Below are 12372 nucleotides of genomic sequence, written 5' to 3'. Positions count from 1 at the left end.
GAGATTCACACCCGATGGGCTTCTCTTCGGATTTAGTATTTAGTTTTTCTGATGCCATAAGAGGATCTGGGAGGAGTTAGCAGAGTGGTAAAGGATTAGAGCAGCCGCAAGTCATGACTCAGTGCCAGGATGTGCGCCTCGGCACTAAACGGTCTCACCTCCCCTACAGGCCTTTTCCTCTGGGGCCACAGCAGCAGCATCAGTGAGAAAGGGAAAGCAACCCCCCCCCCCATTCACACCCACAAGAAGGCTAGCACCTGGCAGGGCTTGCTTTGGGCATCACTGATGCCTCTGCCTGGCAAGAAGGCCCCAGAAGATCTTCCAGATGGTAGAGCCATGGGGAGCTTCCTCCAGAGCCTGCAGAGGGCTGAAGGGTCAGGAAGGAAAGCTGGGCAGGAAGGAAAGCCAGGCAGGAGTGCACTGCTAGACACCTGCTGGTGCCTTTGACAGTTGGCATAGGATGACTATGGATCCTGACACTCTACAAGAAATAGCTTTTACCACCCAGGCATACTGCAGGTGACTTCTTTGAGCATCTCCCAGACACTACTGCCCCATACAAAAGAAGCTGCACATGTGAACACACACACACACATCCTGAAAGGAAATATGGACCCCTTTACCACTCAGGGTTATTCTCAAACAATCACTATAAAGCCTACTTCAAATGTTGAGCTATGTTTTGAACGAGCCCCATCTTGGGGTTCCAGTCACTCTGAGCAAGGATATAGGGTCATAACTTTCTGGAGCAGTTCTGCAGAGGAGATGATGATGCGGTGCATGGTCAGCATGACTTGCAGCAGTTGGTTACTTCGACACAGGTTTCCATCTGCATCTGAAAATACAAAGAACAGCATCTGAGTCTGGCTCCGCAGACAAGTAGGCACCTGGGGACACCTGGCACCCTTCACTACTAGGTGGTGGCCAGGGGACAGTGCTTTCCTTCCACTGCCCAGGACTTCACTCCATCCTAGCTTTTCTTATTCTCCTGCTACACTTTCCCCTGCCAAATGCCCACTTTGATGTCCACTGGTCATGCTGCCCTGAAGGTGGGAAAAATCTGCATCAGGACACCTATGTCTCTGTGAAGCAGAAGCAGGTCCAGGTTTAGTGGAGTTAAAAGTACACATAGTGGGGTGAAGTGTGGAGAGACCCTCTAAGGCCAGAGTAAGAAAGATTACCGTATTAATATATTGCAGTTAAAACATTACTACTTTCAAAAATTTTACAAAAATATGTGACCATATATATGAACACATGTCTAGGGTTCTCTCATGGCCCTGGAAGGGGCACACGAACGCAAGGGGTCCTGAAATGAAAGCTTCCCTAGTTGTATGATTGAGTGTTCCTCTGATGGAAACAAAGAAGGCTTGAAACAAACATTACATTTGAAGACTATCAGTAGATTACAGGTATCCATGATGATCTGTGTCAAAGAGCATGGTTAGCTGGGTTTCCAAATCCCATCTAGTACCAAATAATAAGATGCATTCTACACACGGGCATTCAGTATAAAACTTCCGCATGGGGTAATTTTCAAAGCCTTTCAGCATTAATGGCATGAAGTGTTAGGGAATGTGCTGGTTATTCACTGCCAGATCTATGCTTTGGGCCTCACCAAGAATCCCATTACCTTGGCTTCCTTGCCAGCTGGATTCCAGTTAGGTGAAGCCACTGAGAAATAGCAGCAAGAGACTAGCAGAGAGAGCAGTCAGAATATTTCTTACTGCCTCTCTGCTTGGACACCAATTCCCCCAAAGTGGCTACCTGTGTCTTCAATGGATAAGCACACTGGTTGGCACTGCCTTCCTGGCCATAACTCTCACTGGGACCTCATAGTGTTATAACAGCCTTTGACCTGCTGGTCCTCGGGAGAGTGATAACTTTTGGAATGTCTTCATTCCGCTCTCCTTCTGTAAGTAGTCCCTTCATTAAGGTGTCTTCATTTACAGAAACTGAGTAAATTCCGCCCCTGGATGAACACTGGTGATTTGGAGGAAGGTATCAAATGAAAGAGTACATATGAAATGTTTGTCATCTGTATTGCTCATTAGAGTATATTATACAAAAGGGGTTATCACTTTCGCTGTTTCAAGTTTACCACATTGTAAATGGGGACACAGTGCATGTGGGCTCAGAGGTCCTGACTCCTAATGTGAGCTAAAGTCAGTTCAATGAGAGGATTCAAGTAAACTAACAGTATCTCTCCCCTCCCCATCACCAAATCCAACTGGTGCTCCCCTGCTACTGCCTGCCCCCTTTCCCTGTAAAAGGAAGGCCAGCCTTCCAGAGCCCGACACACCCACTGGGCTCCAGCTCTCTTCGCAAAGATGCCTACTTCCTGTCCTGCAGCATCAGCTTTTCTCTCTGCTGACTTAACTTTCACTGGCATCCATCCATCCATTCATTCATACTTATTTATTTATCCCTTTTTTAAGTACTATACGTTTATGACACATAATAAATACACTCATCCACTGGCGGCGTTTAAATGTGCCCGTGCACCTCCTACTTCAGACAAATGAAATAAAACAGCACCTTCAATGCTCATCCTCTCCGCCTTCTTCTGCATTTCTGTTTGTCTTCTCACCCAAACCTTACTGTCATCCCATCTCATCTCCTATTCCATTCCACTCCGGTGTCCAATGTTCCACTAAGTCTTCCGTCTTCGAAGTTACCAATCAATGGCACACTGCCGAATCCAGTCGCCACTCCTCTGTCTCGTCTCACTGCGTGACTCAGCTGCATTCCCCCAGCACAGCCCGGGTGCCGCTTCTCTCCCGGGAACACTTGCGTCTCTTGGCTTCCGTGGCTTCACATCTCACACTTCTCTCTCAGCCCCTTCTGTCTCCTCTTCCTCTGCTGGGCTTTTAAATGTCAGCATGCTCTGAAGGCTTAATCCTCCCACTTCTTTTTTCTAACAATTTTTTAAAATTTAAAACTTCCTATAGTTTAAATTTTTTAAATTTTAACGTTTTCTAGTTGAACTCACCTAGTCCTTGGACTGAAGTACCATCCCTCTGCTGCTGACTGCCCAACTTTTACCTTCAGCCTTGACCGCCAGGTTAGCATGGGCAACAGCCCGCCTGACAGACCCACTTAGTGATCTAATCCTCTGCACGAAACCCTTGACCTCTCCCTCCCAGATCATCCCTCCTCCATTTTTTCTTACCGCTAGATATGGCACCACTAAACACCTTCTGAGTTACCCAAACGGGAAACCTAGGAGTCATACTTCATTTTTTTTTTTACTGTCACTCATATCCATGCCACCAGGAAATCTTGATTTTTATTTCCAAAATATATCTCAAGTCTGTTTACTTCACTCCATTCTTTCTACACTCTTATCCAGTTGCAACCACCATGATGAAATGGCTAAATTGACCTCCCAGCTTGCGCTCTTGTCCACCGATAATCCATTCTCCCCACAGCAGCCGGCAGTGAGCCTCGGAGCCTATGAAGTAGGTCATGCGCTCAGTATACTTACATGAACTGCAGCCTACTTGTGTAAAACCCCTTAGCGGGGCCCACAGGGCAGCACAGTCTTGGCCTCTTTGAGTACTGCCCACTTCATTCTGCACCACATTACTTCTCTCCACACTTCTGCTGACACCTCAGACCCTCCAAGCTTACACTGCCCTTCCACTTTTTCCAAAACCTACTTCCAGGGCCTAGAACAGAGCTGACACATGGTAGGTACTTGTTAAAACATGTGCTGACTGAATGAATGAATGGTTATCAAATGGGAAACCCCTTCACTTTTCATGTCTTTTTGGAAATCAAGTTTGATTTTGTCATTAGCTATTTCATTTCTGAGATATAATACACATACTTATTTTCTTCTTGGCCACCGTTTTCAAAAGAAACTCAAAAGCTGCAGTTTGGCAAAACATTTTTATGAATCGTTCATCTAGCTGGTTAATATTTCTGCAAATCTCCCATTAATTCTTCTAAAATTATACTCTGATAAGGAAGGGTTAGTATTGAGTTCTCTGTATTTGCTGGTTGCATAATTTCTGTAATAATTATATCTTGCCACAAAGTGATACATAATAAACCACGCCAAAACTCAGTGACTTAAATCAGGAACCCTTTATTTTTGCTCAAGGGTCTGTGTGAAAGCTGTGGGCCAGCAGACAGAAGCTGGGCTTTGCTGGGGGGTCCTACCCCAGTGTCTCCCAGCTACCCCGCACCAGTAGGCTGGTGGGAGTAGGTTTTTCGCATGCCAAGGACGGGACACTGAAGAGTAACTGGAAGGATGCAGTGCCTCTTAGACTAGGCTTGCAAATGGCACGCTGATGTCCTGCCTCATTCTGTCAGCCCAAAGAAGTCACAGTGTTGAATCTAAACTCAAAGGGCAAGATCTTCAAAGTCTCATGGAAAACATCAGAAGTAGAGAAGATAAGGGCTGGGGATTTAGCTCAGTGGCACCGCACCGGTCTGGCAGGAGCAAGGTCCTGAGTTCAATCCCTGGTACCAAAAAAAAAGGTAAAAAATTGGCAGTATTAACACAATCAAATCCACCACAGCTACAACAGCAGGGGTATTCATATTCCCGAATACTATGGTGAAAATCAGGAGAAACTAACTTGTAGAATATGCATTCAAATGTTCACACGAGCAAGGGACACAGGCCCAGGCTCATTCAGTGTGGATAGCACCTAAAACCTGCCCTCTTGTTATCTCTTTATGGCAGGCTAGCATGTTTCCACAGATGCTTATACATGCAGCCCAGGGCTCAGAAGTACCCTCCGTGAGAGAAAAACCAAATCATATATGGAAAGATTCAAGGAACTAAAAAGGGTTTACCATGGAGGAGACTCAGAGGAGGCACTGGAGCTGTCTTTGAATATTTGAGGCATCAACTGCTGGAGAAAATTTAGATTTGTTCTATGGGGGAGTAAAAGGCAGCATCAAAGTAGATAGGCAGAAGTTACAGGAAATAGGATCGAGCACAATATGTGGCAGATTCTAGCCATTAAGACTGTCCAATGATGGATGGAAGCCTTCTCTTCACTGAAGTATTCAAGAGGAGGCTTGAGGGTGATACTTCAGTAAGCAATGTTGTAACTGGCACAGCAATGACCATTTCCTGAAATCCTACTGAATACCAGGCTGTGCTAGGCCTTTTACAATGTTATTTCCAGTTCTTAGAACAGCCCTGCAACGTTTACACCGTCCACAATTTACAGCAAAGAAATTAAAGCATAAAGAGTTCGGGTAGTTTGTTCTTGGTCAAAGAGACAATGCGTAGAAGGGCTCGCAGCTGGGAATTGGCCCCTCCAGATAGGTCCCTGCTCCTTTCATTCCCCTTGCTGTGAGCTGCATGGCCATCTCTCAAAACAGGGGTGGCTACTGCAGGTGAGCGGGAAGAACCCTTCCCGTCCTTCCAGTCACAAGCCCAAGAGATGCTTCTAGGACAGCGGGCTGGAGACAATGCACATTTGGCAGAATGGTTTTGTATGCTAGTTATTTCTCAAAAACTCTTGTAGGCCTTTGTTGCTTTATCTCCATCTTGAAGTTGCCTCTGAGAACCTCGGGTGCCAGGCCTCGGACTCACAATCACATTTCACTTTTACCTTGCACCTCTTGTTCTACCCAGCTTCAGCGCCGTGCCCACACTGCGCTCGTGAACCCTTACAGGCTCTCTGGGGCGGTGAGTGCCGGCAAATGGCAAGACCGGAGCGGGTAACTCGCTCCCCAGAGGGAGGCAGAGATGGGCAAGGGCAAGAGCAGGGGAAAAACCACTCTACCTACACTAGTCCGGAGCCCTGTTTCCTCTCTGGTCCTGCTTCTCCCTTCTCAAGGCGAGTAGCCCTGCTCCCACCGCCATCTCCTTCCCCAGTGACTGACCTTCAGTCCCTACGTGACCTCATCAAGGATGTGTCCCCCATTTTCACCTCCTCTTTTCGAGAGAAGCAGCCTCCTTTTGCAAGACACATTTCCAAAGTGGGTGGTCAGAGGGGATCCACCTTCCAGGCTTGCTGGATTTTGATATTCTGATATAATTGCTGTAAGCTGATTTAAATATTTCAATGAATAACTTCATTTTTCTTTTCATCTTTAGGCTTTTAAAAGTGCAGGATGTCATACAAAAATTCTATTAGTAAAAATGTGCCGTGCATAATAAAATGTGCCTAACTCTTCACTACCATCTGCTTCTCCTTACATTTTTAGGGAAAGGCTTCTTTAAAGGGTTGAAATTTCTCTGTGGTACAAAGTATCAATCTTACATACTCTAACACATTGGGAGAAAACAGAGGCTCCTAGAGAAGTGTACTAATAAAGAGCCTGAACTGCACAGCAAACAGAAGAGCCATGGGGGTCCAGACAGTCATTTTTCCATGGGCCAACAACCCATTTTCTACCATTAGTCTCAGTGCTGGGAGGGTTTATACCTTACGGAATCATAGAATCTCAAAGTGGAAGAGAGCGTCTTCCACCTCTACTTTCTATCTCGTGCACTGTTTCTTCCTAGAAGTATCACTGCTAAGTGGTTGTCCAGCCTCTACTTGTATCCTTCTCGTGCTTCTGTATCTACTCTATGTGGCAACTTTTCATTCTACTTCACTTTAAAAAATGGAAGCTGGGTGTGCTGGTACCTACCAGTGTAATCCCAGCACTTGAGGGCTAAGGCAGGAGGACTGTGAGTATGAAGTCAGCTTGGACTACAGTGAGAGACTTTGTCTCACAGAAAGGAGAGGACGATGAGCTGAGGATGCAGCTCAGTGACAGAGCACTTGCCTAACATGTGTGAGGCCCTGGGCCCATTCCTCAGCACCAGAAACAAATTTTAGCACAATTAACCAACACTGATAATACTGTCAATGAATCTACTCTGTGGACAGCACTGTATTAGGTTCTACAGGGGGTCTGAAGAGCGGCGAGAGACACACGCTGTTGAGGAGCTCACGGTCTAGCTAGGGATTACTGCACACATTCAAGACACCTAAAAGTATCAGGCAGTAAATGCTAAGAAGGAAGTCCATAGAGACCACGCTAAATGATGGGAAAGTTGAGTGGTTCAGGAAGGATCACATGAGATCCTTGCTAGGGTGACCCGGCACTGTAAGATTTTAATAGGCTGTCTGGTCCTTTCTTTCACTGTCTTGCCTTAGTCTTAAGGAACTGACTTCCCTCAGAGAGATAAACTGCTCCCTGCTGATCAGAAGAGAAAAGTAGCAACATGCCATATTCTAGACCTCACTTCCGGCTGACCAGAAGTGGAAGACTTTCCTACAGTTGGACTTGTCTAGGGGGTGAGATAGAAAAGCTGCAGTGCAAAAAGGCCATAAAAAAGGCATCCAACACCAGGGAAAAACTCTACCGCAGTCTTTTCCGAAATCCCCTCTGTTCTTTATTTCCATGAAAATCTCTAGATGTGTGATAGGAGGTTTGAGTGCACGAAAGATGAAGGTCAGGAAGTGGCAGATGAAGGGAAGGGAAAAAATTGTATGTTCAACCAGGGGCCAGAAAATGGTAACAGAAAGCTCAGATCAGAAACCCACAGAGAGGCAGGGTAGAAGCGGCTAATTCAGGTTGGCATCTCCAGAACCAGTGAGGGCGGACTGGTCCCAGGCAGAACTTGACATGCACGCACACAGTTCTGAATGGATAACAGTGAAATAAATAAATATTCTAGAGAAACAAAACCTACCTGATGGCAAGACTGTGACATTTGTTAAACCAGCTTGGGGAGCATACAAAGGCTGGCCAGCTGAGAATAAGCTCAGCTTTTGCTATTGTTTGTTGAGTTTAGTATTTTTTTAGTGGTAACAGCTGCAACTGAGGCAGGAATGTGGCAATAGGTACTTACAATTCATACCTTCTACTACCTGAGAGCGAGCGGCCTAATACACATAACTGATGCCATCTTAACCTTCTTTGAATTCCTAGCCCCTCAACACTGGGGGGAGGCGAACCATCAAGAGAAACCAACAGCTCTCCTGGGGGTAAGGGGACCCTCATCTGTACTGTTTACATATCTCTGTGTTGCAAATACCTCCGTTATGGTGGATCTGAAGCTAGCGACACGAAGTCAGTAAACACTGAGCTGGGGACAGACACTCGCAGTCCACTGTTGAGACCACTCTGGACCCCCTCCAACACGGCCACTGTCACTGCAAGTCTCAGCAACAGAGCTGAGGTCAAAGCAGTGGTGCCTGCTGGCCTTCCTCTCAAGCTCTTTCCTACCTGGACTCCTGCTCCCTGGGATGATCGTGGATGAGGGAACTGAAACGGCAAGGTCTCGGGCACGGTCACGGGGCTGGTCAGCAGTGGAACCTGGTCACGAATATTCCTCTGGTCCCAACCTGGGCCTCTTTCCTCAGTACCTGGCTCTCCTCAGGGATTCAGAAGGAGGTGGGAATGTATTGGGAAAAGCGCTGCCATTTGGCCATCTATGCACAAGGCTAAACTCCCTGCCCACCCCCCCACTTCTCCTTTTCTCCCCAAGAAGCCCTCCACTCATATGGATCAACCTAGCCTTTCTAACTGGAACTGCGGCACACGCACTAAAAATGTTCCCAGAAATCCTGACCCTTAAAAGCACCATTTTCTGTGACTTCGACTCAAGGCAGCTGTTATTAGCACCATTTAGTTGGGTCAGCTACAGCTTAGCCTGTGGGCCAGGGGCCAGCAGGTAAGGTTCCAGGTGTCCCGAGCTCCTAGTGCCTGTCTGACCAGCACAAGGCCCCTCCATTCCCAAAGCTGAACCAGGCACCAGGAGACATGTTCCTCTCTGGGCCCAGCTTTCCTTCTGAGGCGTGAAGCTCTATGTAAAGCATGACCTAGATTTTTTGGATGAGTGATTGCAATCTATAAATGCCTAACCAAGTGCATGGCATGAATTGCCTAAAGTGAGAAAGAGCTTTTAGCTGTACTGCCTCTGATGAGCAAGACAGCCAGCTGTCCTGGGGGTGGGAAGGGGCTCCCAACTAAACACAAGGGAAGAGAGGGGGCCGGACAGGACTCAGCAGCCCCAGCGAGCTGACTCTGAGATGACGCTGTGAGATGTTAAGAGCCACCGTGGAAGGCAGTGCCAACTTCTGCTTCTCCTGGAGCCCATTAAACTCCCTAGGAACAATCAAATTTTCTGGCTGGGTAGTTAAGCGGCATTTTGATTCTCTGGTGAGCTGCTGTCACTGCAGCCAACTTGGCTCCCAGACAGTGGCCGTCTGCACCACCACCCACAGGAGCATTCCTGGCAAGGGGACAGGAACCAGCAGGGTCTTGTCCCAGCTGCCCACAGGGACACAGAAAGCTGCCACCAGTAGGGTGGGGGGGCAGGGGAATCCCCCCAAAAGAGAGATGGACATAAACAAGCCAAGCAGAAAGCCTGGGGCAGCACTCCGACCTTGCTCACTGGAGCTTATGTCTATCAATGTTCTAGTCTTTAAACACTGGGCCTTCTCTGCTTATTTTTGGGCAGGCCAAACAAGTACTAAGAAGCAACTGGCGGAGTCTTCCCAAATACCCACACCGTGAAATAACAGAAGCCCCATCAGAGAATTATTGGTTAGCCACAACCTTGACCTTCTTTGGAAAGATCCTGCGAATGTGTGACTCAATCGTATCAGATCTGCAAGCCTGGACAACACATAACCCCATTCCAGGGCAGGACAGAAGCACGGCAGTCAGTGTGTACTGGTATAAATAGCAAAACACTGGACACAGCTTTACCACAAATACACTTCTCACAGTGAAAGTTCTTCTTTGCCTATAATTCTCTGCAATAAACAATTCTGTACAAAAAAAACTGTATCACAATATGGGGTAAAAGTCACTGAGCAAAGTCTTTGGTCATCAGATAGAAGCTATTCTGAAAGTCGTTGGTTGCAGTTTAGGGTTAGATTACTTTTGATGAAGTGCATTGAACTATGAAGCACTATAACAATACTAAATGGTTCTTATTTCTCTTGTGGAATTTAAAAATTATTTTGTTTTTTCCTTTGGTCCTGTTGTTTTTTGGAGATCCCAGACTAGAACTATGATTTTTCAGCAAACACTGAACTATGACCACACCACAAAGAGCAGCTGTCCATTGTGGCTGTCTATCTGGCCAGTGAGATCGGACTTGGGTCCCCCTTATAGCCTTACTCCATGGTAGTGAGCTGGTGGCCTTCCAAGCTTTTTCTCAGTCCCAGACTTCAAGTTCACCCTCCATTAAGGGCCTCGAATTAGATGTCTTTGTACTTTCTTGGGTGCCGGGGAGAAGCGTGGAGGAGGGCATGAGATGAGGTCTCCTATGAGAGAGCAAGGGGCTGGGTGGGGAGTCCCTTCTTCTCCGAGGGGAGGAAGAGGCTGGCTTCTCTTCAGTAGGCAAGAGCCAGATAAGAACACGGCTCAAGGGCCGGGGATTTAGCTCAGTGGCACTGTGCCTGCCCGACAAGTGCAAGGTCCTGTGTTCGATCCCTGGTGCCGAAAAAAAGAATGTGGCTCAAAACATCCCAAGTCATGAAGTGGTGCTGTGTGACCAACTCACAGAGACTGCCAAAAGGTAACACCGAAATCCACAGTCACCCACTGGAAGACGGAAGAGACCAGGAGAAATATTTGGTACTGCTGAAGGAAATGCAGCATCTCACCAGGACAAATGAGCAACAAGGTTTCGCCTGGCTCTCTGGAGTGCTTCCTGTGTACCAGGCTCTCCTCCACGAGACCCCTTCGTAAATCAGCCGTCCGAGACAAGCAGTAGCACTGCTGCCTGACAGACACAGACACTGCGGGAAGGCAGTAAAGTCACCTGGCCAAGTTTACAGCTACTAAGTGCCGGGCCAGGATTCAAACTCAGGCTGCTTAGTCTAGCATGGCACTGATTGCTTGTGAGTCTCCACGTGCTCATGTGCTGAAGAAGAGCTCTGCTAATGTCCCAACCCTCCCGGCAGAGATATCAGGAGATCAGTCTAGACAGGAAAAGAACTGGGACTCACACGGTTCTGGGCCAAGTTCAAACTGGCTGATCTGTGGGTCCCGAACATCGACGTGGCCTGACACTAGTCACGCAGGCACCTGAAACCCTCACTATGCTGTTGCTGTGCTAAAAACCTACGTGTACTTGTGCTCTATGGACAGCCTCTTTCTCCTCCTAGGTGAGCTCCTCTGAGCCTCATACCAACTCGGTGAAGTGCTATTTTTATTACAGGTGAGAAACGGAGGGTAAGGCAACGTGACCCGCCTGCAGCCGCCTGCCCCATGAGTGAGAATGTGGGAACCTGAGTTCTGGTCTTTGGACTTGAACCCTGCCCTTTCCACCACATCCCACTGCCTTTCAACCTGAGTTATGGACACAGAATGCACATGCTCAGCCCTTAGAGGTTCTGCAGCTGCCTTGCGTCCTCAGTGACTGGACACTAGCAGCAACAGTCACCATCACGTAGGGCCAGTGACCATGTGCCAGATGCGGGCTGGACCACACGCCAGATGCTCTCCACATTTTACTCAGCACTGGGTGGTGGATGTCTTCTCAGTTTCATACACAAAGGAACAGATACAGGCGGTAAAAAGAACTCGACAAAAGTCCAACAGCTAGGAAGTAGGAGGAAGGGGCCGAACATTATTGTCCTCTTTTTTAAAAAAATCATTCTATGTTTTTAAGTTATTCCTGTGTATGATAATTCTGCACTGCCTTTTAACTGGGACTCTTTCAGGGCTAAGGAGAAGGGTTGTGTCCGCTTCCGCTCGGTGTTCTGCAGGCTCTGGTACTCTGCTGTACGCACTGTGCTGGGACCTCTTCCTTTAGTGAGATCAAACTGCCTGAGGTCAGATACCCATGCAACTACCAGGAAACAAAAGGCGGTGATGCCCACTTACAGCAGGAGAGAGTTACATGCCTTCAAGAGGGGAAAGTGGCTAAGGGCGGCATCCTCAGGGTCGGGACTGAAGGGGATTCCAGGAGGAGAGACAGTGAGGGCACGAATACAGTATTTAAGGGAACAAAAGGGTGAAAAGACGAGACAAAAATCTACTAAGGACCTAAGACTTAGACTGCTCTTTTAATCTACCCTAAGATCTCAGGCACTTAATTCCACTTACAGTCCCGGGCAGAGCAGCCCTCACCCACAGTGACAATCAGATGAGTCTGAGACTCTTGAAGGTCTGTAAAGATCCTGAATTTAAAAGCCACTGTGCAACAGAACAAGGCATCCTCAAGTGAGAAAAACTTAACACTTCCTAGGCTTTTGATCCTGATTAGATTTCCTAAAACTTATCAGGTAAAGGGCTCGGGACTTAGCTCAGTCGTTCCGCCGCCTGCCGTGAAAGAGAGTTCGATCCCCAGTACCAAAAAAAAAAAACTTATCAGCTAAAAAGTTGACCTTTTTGAGGCCTAGAAAGGTAAAGGGCCATGGCTGGGCACAATGGTACAAGGCTGTA

At 47.4% G+C, this 12372-nt stretch overlaps 1 protein-coding gene across 3 annotated transcripts in view; it reads right to left on the bottom strand.

Annotated features, from left to right (window-relative positions):
* Nucleotides 1–12372, bottom strand: part of Rasgrp1 (RAS guanyl releasing protein 1) — a 73466-nt gene that overhangs the window by 35286 nt on the left and 25808 nt on the right. For 2 of the 3 annotated variants that reach the window (XM_087207520.1, XM_004861524.4), the window contains exon 3: nucleotides 730–835. In XM_087207520.1, the coding sequence (XP_087063646.1) occupies nucleotides 730–835 (106 nt within the window). Of the gene's footprint in view, nucleotides 1–729; nucleotides 836–2538; nucleotides 2862–12372 lie in introns of those variants that run through there. The other variant, XM_004861526.4, reaches the window with a different exon arrangement.

The sequence above is a fragment of the Heterocephalus glaber genome, unplaced genomic scaffold (assembly GCF_053883595.1).
Source record: "Heterocephalus glaber isolate CG9 unplaced genomic scaffold, H.glaber_assembly_v1.0 deba00000809, whole genome shotgun sequence".
NCBI classification, from domain to species: Eukaryota; Metazoa; Chordata; class Mammalia; order Rodentia; family Bathyergidae; genus Heterocephalus; species Heterocephalus glaber.
This window is presented reverse-complemented; position numbering and strand designations above follow the sequence as displayed.